The sequence below is a fragment of the Orcinus orca genome, chromosome 21 (genome assembly GCF_937001465.1).
Source record: "Orcinus orca chromosome 21, mOrcOrc1.1, whole genome shotgun sequence".
NCBI classification, from domain to species: domain Eukaryota; kingdom Metazoa; phylum Chordata; class Mammalia; order Artiodactyla; family Delphinidae; genus Orcinus; species Orcinus orca.
In genome coordinates this window covers 2,964,645-2,979,496 of record NC_064579.1, presented here as the reverse complement: position 1 = coordinate 2,979,496, position 14,852 = coordinate 2,964,645, and the positions used below count along the sequence as shown (strand labels likewise).

General features: G+C 57.1%; 1 protein-coding gene across 11 annotated transcripts in view; it reads right to left on the bottom strand.

Annotated features, from left to right (window-relative positions):
* ANK1 (ankyrin 1) overlaps positions 1-14,852 on the bottom strand; it is a 211,331-nt gene that overhangs the window by 35,130 nt on the left and 161,349 nt on the right. For 8 of the 11 annotated variants that reach the window (XM_012538780.3, XM_033415392.2, XM_049704180.1 and 5 more), the window contains 15 exons: positions 12,781-12,879; positions 10,885-10,983; positions 10,567-10,665; positions 9,488-9,580; positions 8,946-9,018; positions 8,173-8,196; positions 7,226-7,322; positions 5,943-6,021; positions 4,485-4,582; positions 4,179-4,403; positions 3,066-3,220; positions 2,543-2,754; positions 1,842-2,046; positions 1,458-1,554; positions 1,016-1,247 (listed from right to left, as the gene is read on the bottom strand). In XM_012538780.3, the coding sequence (XP_012394234.1) occupies positions 1,016-1,247; positions 1,458-1,554; positions 1,842-2,046; positions 2,543-2,754; positions 3,066-3,220; positions 4,179-4,403; positions 4,485-4,582; positions 5,943-6,021; positions 7,226-7,322; positions 8,173-8,196; positions 8,946-9,018; positions 9,488-9,580; positions 10,567-10,665; positions 10,885-10,983; positions 12,781-12,879 (1,887 nt within the window). The remainder of the gene's footprint in view (positions 1-1,015; positions 1,248-1,457; positions 1,555-1,841; positions 2,047-2,542; positions 2,755-3,065; positions 3,221-4,178; positions 4,404-4,484; positions 4,583-5,942; positions 6,022-7,225; positions 7,323-8,172; positions 8,197-8,945; positions 9,019-9,487; positions 9,581-10,566; positions 10,666-10,884; positions 10,984-12,780; positions 12,880-14,852) is intronic. The other 3 variants (XM_049704175.1, XM_049704176.1, XM_049704174.1) reach the window with 1 other exon arrangement.

Below are 14,852 nucleotides of genomic sequence, written 5' to 3'. Positions count from 1 at the left end.
CTCCCTGAGTCTCGGTTTCCTCATCTGTAAACGGGGGATAACAAAAGGACACACAGTTATGAGAATCAGGGGAGATGACGCCACTCAAGCACTTTTTGCTTTGGGCCACACGGTGCGGCACGCGGGATCTTAGTTCCCCGACCAGGGATTGAACCCGTGACCCCTGCAGTGGAAGTGCGGAGTCTTAACCAGGGGATGGCCAGGGAAGTCCCACTCAAGCACTTTTAAAAGTACCTGGGGTGTAAGAACTTTAATAAATGTCAGCTCCTAGCACCACAAATCACTGGGCTGACAGCCTGCTCTCTCCTTGACCCACATGGTGTCCCTCGGCTCTGGAGAAGCTTCCCGCTGATGCTTCTTAAAGGGACATGGCTCAGGAGCCCCTCTGCAGAGGCCGCCCTCCTGATAGCCCTGGGTCCCAAAGGCGCCGGCTGCCCGCGAGGCGGGAGCCCAGGGGGCCCAGGCCCCTACCTCTGTGTCCCTGCTCCGGGCCACGAGGCGGGAGCCCAGGGGGGCCAGGCCCCTACCTCTGTGTCCCTGCTCCGAGCCACAAGACAGGAGCCCGGGGGGCCAGGCCCTATCTCTATGTCCCTGCTCCGGGCCACGAGACGGGAGCCCGGGGGGCCAGGCCCTATCTCTATGTCCCTGCTCCGGGCCACGAGACGGGAGCCCAGGGGGGCCAGGCCCCTACCTCTATGTCCCTGCTCCGGGCCACAAGACGGGAGCCCAGGGGGGCCAGGCCCCTACCTCTGTGTCCCTGCTCTGGGCGGGAGCCCAGGGGGACCAGGCCCTGCCTCTGTGTCCCTGCTCTGGGCCACGAGACAGGAGCCCGGGGGGCCAGGCCCTACCTCTATGTCCCTGCTCCGGGCCATGAGACGGGAGCCCAGGGGGGCCAGGCCCCTACCTCTATGTCCCTGCTCCGGGCCACAAGACGGGAGCCCAGGGGGGCCAGGCCCCTACCTCTGTGTCCCTGCTCCGGGCCACGAGACAGGAGCCCAGGGGGGCCAGGCCCTACCTCTATGTCCCTGCTCCGGGCCACCTCCACGAAGTTCTCGTGCTGCTCCAGCGTCTTGTCCACCCTGTCATCCGTCGTCATGCAGTAGCAGCGCAGTCGCCCTTCTCGGGGGTCGTTCATCTTGGCGAAAATGACAAACTTGGCCATGTAGGGCACCGCGGTGAGCTCCTTGTACAGCAGGGTGGCGAAGTTCACGGCTTCAGCCGTCCGAGGGCAGTCCGACAGCCAGAACCTGAAAAGAGGGCAGCCGTGAGCCTGTCCCTAAGTGCCTGAGGGGGAGCGTCTCCCCCATCCAATGGCCTGTAAGCCGGGCGGTGGCCTCTCTGACAGCCCCGGTGGGGGGGTGGGCAGGTGACGGCCTAAGCATGGCCACCCATGGGGACAGCGCTGCCCCCTTACGCGGGGCCCGGGGACCCATGGCGCCGGGCAGGCGGGGTGTCACCTGGCAGAGACGTTGGTGGTGAAGGTGGCGCACTCGTTGGCGTACATGAGCTTGGTGGTCCCCGTGATGTCTTCCCACTGGGCCTGGTCTGTCCCTCCTGTGACAGCAGTAGAAAGGGCTTGGGGGACCGTCTCCAGAAGCCAACGCCGGACGTGCACACCCGGCCGTGGCCCCGAGAGCACACCTACCCCTCCGCCCCTCCCCTCGCAGCAGCCCTCCTCCGGGGTCAGAGGGCTCTTCGGGGACAAGGCAGCTCTACGCGGACGCAGCTGCTCGTCCCTCCGAGGAGCCCATCACTCCCTAGCTCTGTGTCCTCCCGTCTCCCCAGGTGTCGTGGAAGGAGCTGCTGCCCAGAAGGCGGGGCGGGGCGGGGGCACCGCTCACCAATGACGCTGCAGAGCAGCCGCAGGCTGGTGGTGTCTCCCTCCCCGCTGTCCCGAGGGTTATCCGTCCAGGAGGGCGGGAGTGGGACACGAAGCCCGATGGGGCGGTGGAACTTGCGGCGCCTCGGCTCCACGGTGACAATGGGGCTGAACGTGGCCTGGTTGCCCAGGAGTTTGGTGACCAGCTCATCGGGTACGGGCTGGGCCTGTGAAGTGCCGAGGGGGCACACTCAGCCCCGGAGCAGCAGAGGGGCTCATGGACGGAGGAAGAGAGCGGCTGTCCAGGCAGGTGCGAAGGCTCCCGGGGCGGGGGGCGGGGGGCGGGTCCCGCTCCTGCTGACGGCCAGCCCGGCTTTCCTCTCTGAGCCCCCGTCCCCATCTCCTTGCTGCTCCCCACTCCCGGGGGCCTTGCTCTGCTTCAGGCACCTCTCCAGGAAGCCAAGTGGCTTCCCCTCACGCTAAGCCTGTGGTTTAACACGTTATCTGGGGTTTTCTGCAAGTTACCAGGGCGTCTGCCCTATCTCACCCACCCAACTTTCTTCTGAGCTTCAAGGTCAGGGCTCTAATGGGACTTTTCAGGCCCTAGACCAACGGGTGGAGATGTCCTGGGGAGGAGGGTCATCTCTGAGCGCCCTGACGCCTTCCATCCCTGAACCCGGTCCAGGTGATGGGGCCCCAGCAGGTAAGGAGAGGCTGTGTCACCTGCAGGGCCAGCTTCACTTTCTTGGTGACAGCATTTTCTGGGAAGGTGGCCTGCACCAGGGGGACGAGCGTGCTTTTCAGGGAGCCCCCCTCAGGGCCGATGGTGTCGTAGTCCTGGTAGAGCCTTGACATAATCACGAAGTACAAGGGGAAGTCGGTGGTAACGATGCGGCAGACCCTCTTCTTCTCCAGCTCCTCCAGGCTCCCCAGCTCTGCAACCACAGGCCCGTGCCCGCCCATCACCATGGTGGCTTCCCAGGGCCCCTGATCCCCACTCTGGCGCCCCCTCCCCAGGCCCCGGCAGGGGCAGGAGGCTGGGCCACCTGGAAGGAGAAAGGTCCTGGCCCAGGGGGTCCTGCACAGGACACCAGGCTGCAGGGGCCCGGGCGCCGGAGCTGGGCCACGTCTAGCCTCTCAGGGGGTCCCACACTCCGGGAGACCCCGACAGCCCACCCCAAAGTGCAACCCCAAACCCCGTCCTCCAGGAGGAGGGCCATGCTCCGGATCCCTGGGGCTCGCGCACCTTCGTCCATCCCGTTGAGGATCTGATCCAGGTAGCTTTCTCCGTAGCGGTTCTTGTGTTCCTTCCACACGGAGCCGTTTTCACTCCGCAGCACCACGAGCTCGCGGTCCCCACGGCCTTGGGAGGCGAAGTGGGGGACCTCCACGATGACAGGGCTGGGGGGACAGGGGACAGTGGAGAGGGGCCCGGACGCAGGTGTGCGTGCCGTGTGGGCGGCAGCCATGGGCTCAGTAGGGAAGAGTAGCCGGGTCCTGCCTGGAAAGAGGCTGTCCCGTCTGCAGCCTGGTCCTCACAGTCGGACAGACCCGCCTCAGGTCCCAGAGAACCCCCACCCCCGGACCCTCTAGCTACCCACCAGGCCCCAACCTCAGTTCACAGGGGGCTCTCCTGCCATGGCCACACGGCCGAGGCTCAGCAGAATAAAGCTGCCCCTGGACCTGACCCCGAGGGCCCGCCTGACGTCCTAGACGGGCGACCCAACCCCTCTGAGCCTCAGCTTCCTCCCGTGTCAGTGTGTGAAAGGACATTTCCTTGGGAGGACGGCTTTGAGGACCACATGTGAAGGGGAAGTCAACGTGAAAGTGTTTCACAGCTGCTTTACAATCGGTGGATGAAAGCTTGGCAGCGGGGACAGGCCGTGGATGGAGACGGGAGGGCAGGGCCTCCTGGGCAAGACCCGTTCCAACACAGAGCCCATGGTGCCTGAGGGATGCAGAGCTCCAAGGAGAAGCCCTTCTGCTGCGGGAAAGGTGAGGAGGGAGCCTCTGAAACCATCAGTCCTGTCCTTGGGGGCCATGCTGCAGGGCCGCCTTCTAGGAAGACCGTTTCAGAGCTTAAATAATCAAACCCTGGGGGCCCCGAAAGTGGCCATCTTCATCCCCCCTCTAGTGTCACACAGGCGCTGAGGGCATTGAGCTCCCCCTGGGGAACAGACTCCTACGTGTGCCTAGAACAGGCCGTGGAAGGAACACAGGGACCCCTGGCTCTGACCGGTCGGGACACAGAGAGCACAGGCGCGGGCTGCAGGCTCGCCTCCCCTCTGCCCGGGCTGGGCTGGGGCTGCGTGGTCGCAGCGCAGCAGGGACAGGCCGGGGCGTGGGAGTGGCCTCTCACCTCAGGAACTGGACTCCCGTGGGGCCCAGGGCGATGACCCTGCTGGCCAGGCCCTCCTCCTCGGCCAGCGGGGGCGGCGTGGGCAGCTTCTGGGGCTTCACCAGGCGGCAGGTGATGCGAGTGGGTGCTGCGCACGTCCGGGGCGGGACCACCACCCTCAGGCCGTTGTGCCTGCTGCCCCGCATGGAGCCCCCGCGGGCGTCCACCATGAAGCTCACCAGGAACCTAGGGCACAGCGGGTCCGTGTTGGCTTCTCCTGGGTGGGCGAGCAGGGCCAGAGCTGCCAGCCCCTCCCCGGCCACTCACCCTGTGTGCACAGGGCTGGCCACCGGGCTGATGTTGTCTGAGGTCTCTGTGGCCGGGCTGCTGGGGATCAGCGAGTCTTCATCATACTCCTTAGATGCCTGCAGAGGGGACAAAGGCCAGCTGTCCTGTCACCCCCGGGCCACGGCTGATGGTCTCGGCCAAGGTCGGGGAGGCTCAGCCGTGAACCAAGGGGCCCAGCGTAGGAGGCGCTGATCTGGAAGGGCTCCCACCACACAGCTGGGCCCTGCGGTAGTCACCCTCCCTGCACTCTGAGCCCCTCCCCAGCTGGACCGTCTCCTCCCACATCCTCCCACCCCAGACGGGGCACAGCGGGACGCCAGGAGACCCAGGTTCATGCCTCGGGTTCATGACTTAGGCAAGGACTCAGGGCACGGTTGGCCAGGGAACAGCAAGACCCGGGTCCGCTCGGACCTTCTCACTGTCGTCTTCGGCGGCCCCCGGGGAACGTGCCACTGCAGCCCCAGGGCCACGTTTGACCGGGTCTCCCAAATGTCACCCGGGGCGTGACACCAACGTCACACCACTATGATGTGCCCGAGGGTGGAACGGCGGATTGGACGGCGTCACAGCCGCCTCCCTCTGGCTCCACTTTCGGGTCGAGGGGATGCGCGTGCCTTCAGTGGCAGGGGAAGAGACCAGCTTCAGCTGGAAAACGGACAAGCCCGGCTCGGTGATCGGGCCTCAGGGTGGCCAGTCCCAACCTTCAGATACCACACTGCTTTCTTTTTACCCTAGAAAACCCCTTTGCCCAGGTGACAAAGTGCCAAATGGCCTAAAATTAAACCAAGAGGAATTACATTGTTTTAAACCATCCCACCGATCTTGGAGACAAATTCAGGTGGCATCCAGGGAAGCCACAAAATAGGGTATTGTAATGAGTAACAGCCCACGCCGGGAACAGCTCTCCTTGACGTCCTCTTTCCATCTGTATTGGTATTTTAAGCTCCCGGTAATCCCTTGAGGAAGGTGAGGCAGAAACTGTCCCCTTTTTTTATGGACGTGAAAGAAAAAAAGCTCAGAGTTCCAGAGCCGCCCGCAGCTTCACAGAGTGCAAATGCAGCCTCAGGCTCCCTCTCTGGCGCCGGGACCCTTGGCCCCAACAGGTGCATAAGGCGTGTGCTCAGGGGCTGTGGCCCCGAGAACATGGGCTTTGGAGCCAAAACTTCTGGAGTCAGTTCTCAGCCCCACTGAGACCAGCGTGAGGGTGTCCCACACGCCCTTCGGCTCTCGGAGACCCAGATCATCAACAGCTAGGATAAGAGCACTGACAGCACAAGTGCTACCAAGAACACGTGGAATCTGGGACCTGCGGGGCTTGGTAAACGCTGCCAGCTCTCAGCTATGAGTTCCTATTGTCCTGCAGGTCGTCTCAAAACAATCACTGTCCAGGGGACCTGCTCCCTGCCAAGGGGAAGTAAGAGAAAGGATGCTTCTTACCTGCTCTGGCTCTTCAGATCTGATCACCACTGTCTCAGGTGTGACACAAGGAATCCGAGGGATGGCTGGGGATTCCACCCTGTGTGCCGAGAACGTTGGGACATCAAGGGATGATCCTTATGAGTAGCCCCCCTCTTCCACGGAAGGCCTTAGTGAAACACTTCTGTACCCCCAGGATCACCTATCCGATCCGACCGCTCGCCACCACCTGAATCCCACTGGCACATGTGGTACATCCTGGCCTTCACACACTGACCAGCCTCCTCCCTCTGCCCCCATGCCTGTCCCCAGAGCCTGACTGTCCTGGCTGAGTGAAGGACCTGCCTCCTCCAGGAAGTCTTCCTGCATGCACCACCCCTGTTCTGCAGCCTTCGACCCCTTGGTGAGGGAACCCTCGCTCTGGCCATTACATCTTATTCTGCGTCACGATCTGTCCACTGGGTGTGTGTTTTGATTCTACCAATATATCTGTAGGTTCTCCGTGGTCAGGGTCCGAGTCTCAAGTTTCTTTCTAAACGAAGTTCAGTAAATACTAATCATAGTTTTCCTTCTCCTTGGTCCATTGCCCTATTTTGTATAAGCCCTGGGACCAAGCTGGCACACGCCTGTCTTTTCAGAAAATACCGAGGGCTCAGTGTTTCTAGAAAGTTGTCACTTTTAGATTCATTCACAAAGTCCCCGGGTATGGCGATGCACCCACGTCGCAATAGCTCACAGCATCTCAGGGAGGAATGAGAAACACAGGCAGACACAAACCCTCCGTGGGTCTTCCCTAATGGACAGGCCAATGGAGGGACGTGGCCAGCCTCTGAGGCCAGCTTGGCAAAAGTTCCTTTCTTTTTTTTATTATTTAAATTCTTTTAATTGAATGAAAGCTTTTAAAAATTCTGTAGTGCTTTGCAATTTTCAAAAGTTTCACACACATGATTTCATATAATCCCATAATGACACTCCCCCCCGCCCTTTTTTGGCAATGGTTTCTAATGGCAATCTCCCTTGGTGGATTTTTTCTGGTGAGAAGCTGAGTGTGTGAGAGGGGGAGGGGTATGGAGACTGAGCAAGGAGAGAAGGAACAGTGGGGGGCAGGGACCCCTGAGAGGGTGGCTTGCGGTAGGAGAGACCTCTGCGCCTGCCTGGCACCCCTGGTGCAGGGCTAGCTTATCCTAAGGTGCTGGACCAGCGCTCCGTCCGGGCTCGGCCTTCCTGGAACCTTCCAGCTCTGGAATCTTCCTACTCAGTCCCCGGGGTGGACCTTGACCTGCCTCGGCGTGAGCATTACTTACACTTGGTCCAGCTTCGGCACAAAATCCAGCAGCTCTTTCTCTTCATCTATATCCCTGGTATCCTGCTTCTCAGCCTTGAAGCCAACAAGTTCTTCCCCTGAAACCGCACAAGTTTAAGTGAGTGACAGGACGGAGATTCCCTCTTTCTTTTTCAAAAGAAAAGAGGGAATCTGCTGCTCTTCTCAACGCTCACCCCGAGGAGTGGGGGAAGGTCTCAGATGCTCCAGGAGGACCATAGCAACGTCTTCAACCAGCCCTGACCCTGTTCCTCCAGCCCTGGTACCTGGAGCGGGGCAGCCAGCCCCTGATATCTTAGTCTGCACCAGGCTTTGGAGAAGAAAACAGTCCCATCAAAAAAAAGAACTTTTTCTGCCTGACAAGTTCCACCTCAAAACAGCCCTTGTGGCGTGTGCACTGACACCAAAGAAAGAGGTGCTTCTGTTCTTTTCCACACCACACGCAACAGAACAATAAACAACTGTGGAACCAAACCCATCCATTTTGAGAGGCTCTAGGAACTTTAATAACCATGGCGGCTGAACCCTCATTATTTCCTAAGCGCATCACCAGGAGGTTCAAAGTCTGTCTGCAAACCAGACTGCCTCTTTGTTTCTCTCGCCTCCTTGAACTGGAGTTGGAGCCCTGGACCTTGCAGGGTCCTTTACTGCCCCTCAGCAGTGTGTCCTGGCGTTGTGATCTGGAGCCGACAGGATGGAATCACAGCAGCTCATGCAGTTATGATCACAGACACAGTGGCATGGGCACAGACACAGACATGGACAGGTTGGAGCCGCCCGCCAGGGCACGGATCTTACGGATGGAAATTTCCTGTTTTAGTCAAGCTCTGATTGTTATGAAAACCAGGGATGGATTAGTGAGATCTTGGATTGCTTAGAGTGAAATGCACTTGTGAGAATGGACCACAGGGAACAGAAAGTGTTTCATACCCATTATAGTTATATGAGCAGTTCCTGGAAAGCAAAGAAGAGCCAAGTTTAAGGATGGATAGGATTGAAGTCAGTTAAATTAAGAGGCATATCATCAAAGGGGATACAGGAGAGCTTTCATCGCCTAGCTGACGAAACTACATGACCCCTGGGTTACTGATATGCAAGGGGCCAGAGAGAAATCTGATCCAGCCCCACCCTTTTTTATCACGATCTTTCTCTTCCAAGTTCAGTGGGAAGACAGGCTTGCCTGGGGCAGGAAAAGTGCCATAAGTACCCGTGGCCACAGAAGTTGAAACTATAGTCATTTCATAATGACTGACTGTCGACCCAGCGGGTGGTTAGAAGAGCAGCTTATGAAAAGCAATTCTTCCAGATTTTAAATGAAACAAGCTTTGTTCAAAGCACAAGGAACACACCAAGTGGAATTTTATGACAGCTCCTTACAGCTCTGAGAGTTGACTGAGTTGAATCACAGTCCTTGTATGATATAGGCAGACACACATGTATTTGTGAAACTTTGTGGGATTTTATATTTTAATCCCTGCGATGTAGATTTCCTTCTTCTAAAATCACATTAAAGGGGTCTTTTGGATAACGGACAGCATCTTTAGAGCGTGGTTCTGTCCAGCTCTTACTAGGTCGGCAGAGGTGGGCATGCTGTGAGGTGCCCCGGGGCGACAGCAGGGCCCCCCCCCACCGGAGTGTTCAGAGCCCCGAGCACCCCTTTCAGCCTGACTTGACCCGGACGCGGTGTTGATCCCAGCCTGTACCTTCATCTTCAGAGACGTCCAGGATCTCATCCACCGTCTCGGGGAAGCTCATCCGGTGCTTGTCGCTGACCAACTAAAAGGAGAAAAAGCAAAGACTTCAACCCAAACACAGCAGTGGGCCCTTTCACCCATTCAGCAGTTACCTGGTTATGAGTGTGGAGACAGGAAGGAGACGGCAAAGGATGTTTGTCCCAAATGAAGAAAATGACAGCTAAGAGGGTCTCTGAGGTCTGGCAGGAACCGCAGAGGGATGAACGGAACCCCAGCTTCCCGGCGCCTGGTACCTGCCCCCGGTCCCATCCAGGGCTACCCGCTCCGGTCTGGTGGCGGCCCCTACTCCTCCGGCCGCTAGGTGGCAGTAAAGACCCGCCTGATGAAGGAGGAGCCCCGCCCCCCGCGCCCCGTCCCCAGTTCTTTTGGCTCTGAGCTTCCCGCGGGAATCCTAGGACACCTAGGCTCCCTTTCCCGGGGTACCCCAAGGGGCGCCCTGCGGCCAGGCTGTGTGTGTCCGGGGTAGGGGTGCAGGGGAGGAGCAGACGTACCGCGACACTGGTTTCATCGGTGACAACCTTGAGCACGTCTGTTACAGAAATGTAGCCCAAGCGCTTGGCTATGGCCAGAGGTGTGGTTCCATTCTGGGGAGAACAGCGGAGGGAGGGCGAGGTCAGACCGAGCTCACGCCCCAGTCGTTCATACCCAGAGCAAGACCCCTGCACACGCGTGGGCCCAGATGTGTGTCGCCGACGCCCACAACGACGCTGCAGGGCGAGAGGAGGCCACAGTGCGCCAGCCTTGAATGGGAGCAGGGGAGATCTTACCACCAAAGTCAAGGGTGGTCAAGAGGAGAGCCAGAGGGAAGGTCAGGGTCAGGGGGGCACCAGATGCAGTTGTAGGAATAGGAGGGCACCGGGCAGTACTGCCCATGGCTCCCAAGGCCGGTTCTTTGGGTGTCAGTTACTGAGCATTCAAATAGTTAGAGTAATCCACATACTTCAGTGAACTCTTCTCAGGCCAATCAGAAATCACGAGTCACCAGAAACAGGGGAGGGGCCTATTTCTACTCTGATTTTAAAAGGCAGAGCTAAGCGACACTAAACGGATACTGAGGCTTTCTTTTCTTCTAAGTTCTCTGGTCCCAGGGGGTGCCCCGCTCCGATTCAGCCCCATCCACAGTTACACGGTTTCAGCAACCGCACCCACAAAGGCCTGCACGCTTGCTGAGCTGGAAGCGGCCGCGGCGACAACCTAGTAAAGCTGACAGTCGCGTTATCCAGGGCAGGAAGTTCACCCTGAACAGTGACCACGGACGTGGCTGAAGACACCGAGGCCCCCAAACCTCACACACCACTCAAGACATTTGGCTTTGTTCACTCCCACAGATTTCAGAAAGGGTTTTGACAATATTTTAAAAAACATAAAAAGGGGGGAGGGGAAACAGTGCTACCAGGATAACCTTCTGTCTTCCAGAAGGAGGAACTAATCCCAACAGCCCACGCCCTGGGGAGCCCATCCAGGCCCCAGACACACAGGAGGATGACCCGAGTCTCCCTGGTGAAGGGATAGCGCATGGGGCCGCCCGTGAGAGCAGGTCTCTGAAATCAGGAACCGGGCGGGTACTTACCGAGCTGACCTCGTTTGGGGAAGCACCATTTTTGAGAAGCAGTGTCACGATGTCTGTATGGCCTTGTTGAGCTGCCTGGTGCAGGGGACTGTATCCGAGCTGTAAAGCAGGCAGACATTTGGCAGGGTGAGCTAGCTACGAGAGAAAGCACTGCCCACCTGCCACAGAGCGTGTGCGTCTTCTGTGTGCAACGTAGAAAGGCGTTATCCCCATTTCCTCCTCCAGCGTCAAAGCTGAAAGTTGTGGTGGGGCCCCAAGTGCGCCCGGAGTGACCCTGGCTGCATCTGAACTTGGCACTGCTCTCAGGCAACCCAGTACCTTAGTCTTGGCATTGACGTCCGCCTGGTGCTGTAGCAGGAACTTCACCAGCCTGATATTCCCATAATGGCTCGCCACGTGGAGTGGAGTGTAACCCATCTGGAAAGCAAGAGAGGAGACAGGGTGACCAGCAAGGCTTCGGGGGACACCACGAGCCGTTCTGAGCTGGATGGGAATGAAAGTCTCACGACAGTGGTGACTGAAAGAGAGGATGGACGAGGAGGCCCTTTGCAAGGTCAGCAGTGGGGCACCACGGGCCTGGGAGGGACAGGGCTCGGTGTCAGTCAAGTGCAGTGTGAGATGACTAGGAGAGACCCAAGTGGAGAGGTTAAGTAGGTGACTGGAAACCGACACTGAGCCCGGGGAAGAGGGCAAGGCAAGGAGGCACCTGAGGGGAGTTGAAAGTCTTGGAGGTGAGAGACATCCCCCAGGATAAGTGTGGAGAGAAAAAGTGGGGCCCATGGACTGAGGCAGTACTTACAGGGAAGTCAGAAAAGAGGATGGGGAGGGAGCAGCAAAGAGGAGGGAGGAAAGCCAGGAGAGGCCCGTGTTACAGAAGCCAAAAGGGGTCAACCCCAGAAGGAGGGAACCGCCAGCAGACCCTGGGAGAGCAGCAGACTCAGATGAGCACAGACAGCAGTGCAGAGATCACTGCCGACCCAGACAAGACCTGCCTTGCACACTTATTTCCACTAGAAAGCTGAAATCCCACTGAAAAACTCCCCAGAAGGCTGTCTAGGTTACAGAGTTGTACCATAATGGAATTTATAGGAACTGGCCATGGCTAGAAATCGGTGGCTTTGGGCATTTGTTCATTTGAGTTTTGTCTGCAGAGGAGGTGATTGTCAAGAAAGCCATTCTGCTGAATATTTTAATGCTCCCTCCAAACACCAACAAGCCAAGGCTCTCTGGGCTCCTCAGTGTCCCTGGGGAGCCCGGCCCCAGAGGTGATCTGGACCCAGACCCTGCAGGCTGGATCTGGAGTGATGGGATGGCTTTGGGACCCCCAAGTTCTAACCCACAACATAAGATCTCTCAGGACAGGACCCCAAAAGATGAAACCAGGCCCACAAAAGAAGCCTCAAAGACCCAGAACATTCTTTGGTTTCAAGCAGGCTCCTTTTGAAGCTATAGGCAGCTGGGGATAGAATATGTCTCTGGATTTTTCTCAGGGAGGCTCCAACGCCACACTGCTGCCCGATGTGCCGGAGGGACGCTGGAAGGGGCTGGGGCTACAGGGGCGTCACTTTGTCCCTTCCTTTGAATACAGCTGCCTTTTGGTGAAAAAGAACAAAATGTCACTTCTTCCAGGAAGCCTCTTCCTTCCACCAAATGGAAACACCCTCTCCTCCCTCTGTGCTCCGTGGGTTCACGAGAAGCCCCCTTGCACCGCATATCACACCGGCTGTCCCTTCCTGACTCTTATGTCATCTGCAGATGCCTTGAGGCTCATTGCACTGTGTGCTGGGCACTGGGTCATCCTCCACCCAACCCCCACCCCCAGAGCTCCCTGCACACACAGAGGCTCAAAGAATGCTGACCTGCTTTTAGCCAAATGCCCGAGTAGAAGGGGCGGAATTTTCTAGTGCATCCTGACATGTTGATACCTTGCTCATGTAAGACAGGGCTTGGAATCATGATTAAACGTCCTTTCACTACAGAGGATCAAAGGTCTAGCCAACTTTTTAGACTCCCCACTGGAAAGCGAGCCCATTGGCCTGGGGTCCTCAAACTCCACTGCCGCCCCTAGGAAGTGGCAGACAGGAATGGGCCACTGGGTCCTTGGGGTATCCAATATCCTCAGATGGACCAGTGATGGAGGCCAGAGTGGGTAGGCCTGTGGGTGCAGGGGGAAAGGGGAGTCCCTGTGGACAGAGTGCCGGCTGCTGGCCTTACCCGGGTGGCGGCGTCCACCGTGACACCATGTTTGATCAGCACGTCTGCCACTGGAACGTGACCTTCTTGTGCGACCAGATGAAGGGGAGTGAGTCCACTCTGGAAAGGAAAAGCAGTTCATCAGCTTGGAGCCAGGAAAGAATTCCAGGCGACACTGAAAGAGCACTGAGGTTTGGGAGTCGAACTTGGCTTTGCACGCTCCAACCAGTTGTTTGACCTTAGACAAGCTCTTCTAGCCCCGCCCCCCCCCATCCTTAACTAAAATATGAGGTGGTTAGACTGAATCAGAGGTCAGCAACAGTTTCTGTTAAGGGCCAGATGGTCAATATTTTAGGCTTGTGTCTCTCTTGCAACTACCCAGCTCCGCCAGTTATAGTGAGAAAGCAGCTATGCCAACACGTAAATGAATGGGCATGACTGGCTTCCAATAAAACTTTATTTGTACAAACAAGTGGTGAGCTGGATTTGGACCCCAGGCCGTAGTTTGCTGAATTCTGAACTAGATGAACTTTATGATCCTTTCCAGTGGTAACATTTCCTATTTCCATGACTCGAGATGAGCTTCAAAGCCTTGGTTTGCTTATCGAGAAAATCGGGATTATAACTGACGAATCTCAAGGGCAAAGGAAGGCTCACTTGAGAAAACAGATGAAAATGCATTGTAAACCACGATGGGACATTTAAATGCAGCCTGTGATCAGCACATCCCAGCCAGTAAACAGGGTGGAGGATCCTGCTGGGACCGAAACCCCCAGATTCCTGGAGTTTTCATCACAGCTTTCTCACGAGGATGGTGACGCTCCAGCGACCTTGACTGACACGTGCGCATTCACGCAAAAATGCCAGGAAAGGCTTCCCTCCCCCGGAGCCCGCTCGACACGCCTTCCTAACCGTGGGGCAAACAGGGCTGCAGCTCCTCTGTCATCGGAGCCAGTGGGCAGGGCCTGCCCCCTCTCCAGAGACTCCACTCGCCCTCCCCTGCCGTCTGCGCTTCCCCCAGGCTGATGGGAGGCCCAGTGGTGCGCCTGCCTAGCTGAAGCCTGCGCAGGCAGGTGGGGCTGCCCACATAAGAACAGGTCCTGGGTCGGTCACAAGCGTCCGGGTGCCCTGCCTGATCCTTGGGATAACGCGGTAACCTGACTGGTGAGTGTGGATGTGGATGAGTGGGGATGTCTCAGGGCAGGGCACCCCCCTCTCCTCCTGGCTCATTTAAATGGTACCAGCAAGAAACCAAGAGTCCTGTCCAACACAATGGTCCTGCCCTAACAGTTCCCTCCTGGGGTCACCTGTCCAAAGCCGTCCCGATAGAGCCAATGGATCCACACGCTTTTAAGAAATCTTAAGTTACCCTCAAAACGCTTGCCTTTCTGAAACTGTATTATGTTCATCTGTCGTCTAAAGAAGTGACTCTTCATATCGTATGATTCCACTTGTACGAAATGTCCAGAACAGGCAAATTCATAGTGACAGAGAGGAGATTAGCTGCCAGGGGACGGGGGTTTGAGGGAAATGGGACGTGGCTGCTAATGGGTCTGAGGCTTCCTTTGGGGGTGATGGAAAAGTTCTACAGTTAGACAGTGGTGGTGTTTGTCCAATTCTGCAAATATACCAAAAAACCCACCGAATAGTACAGTTCAAAAGAGCGAATTTTATGGTACGTGAATTATATTTCAATAAAATTGGTGTTTAACAAAAGAAGTGACTCAGTCTTTCTTGGGTCATGCGTTCTTTTGAGAAGCTGATGAAAACCATGAGGGTGTCCCCTGGGAAACGGCTCCCACGCCCATCCTCCCACGTGCCAGGTACACCACATAGAGGGTTTCCTGCTCACACGTCAACAGTCCCTGGACTGAGACTCCATTGAAGGGACAGGTTGGCACTGAAAACAATATCTTCCTCACAGAAAAAGAATATTTAGTCCCAGCTTACTTAGTACATTCCTGAATGTAGACACTGGCCTATACTTGGGAAAGCATGCAATGGATTTCAGTAGTGATCTTTTTGTAGATTCTTGAGTCAACCTCTTTAGAAAGGACCAGCCAAAGCTTTGGCATCAGGTAGGCTTGGGGTCC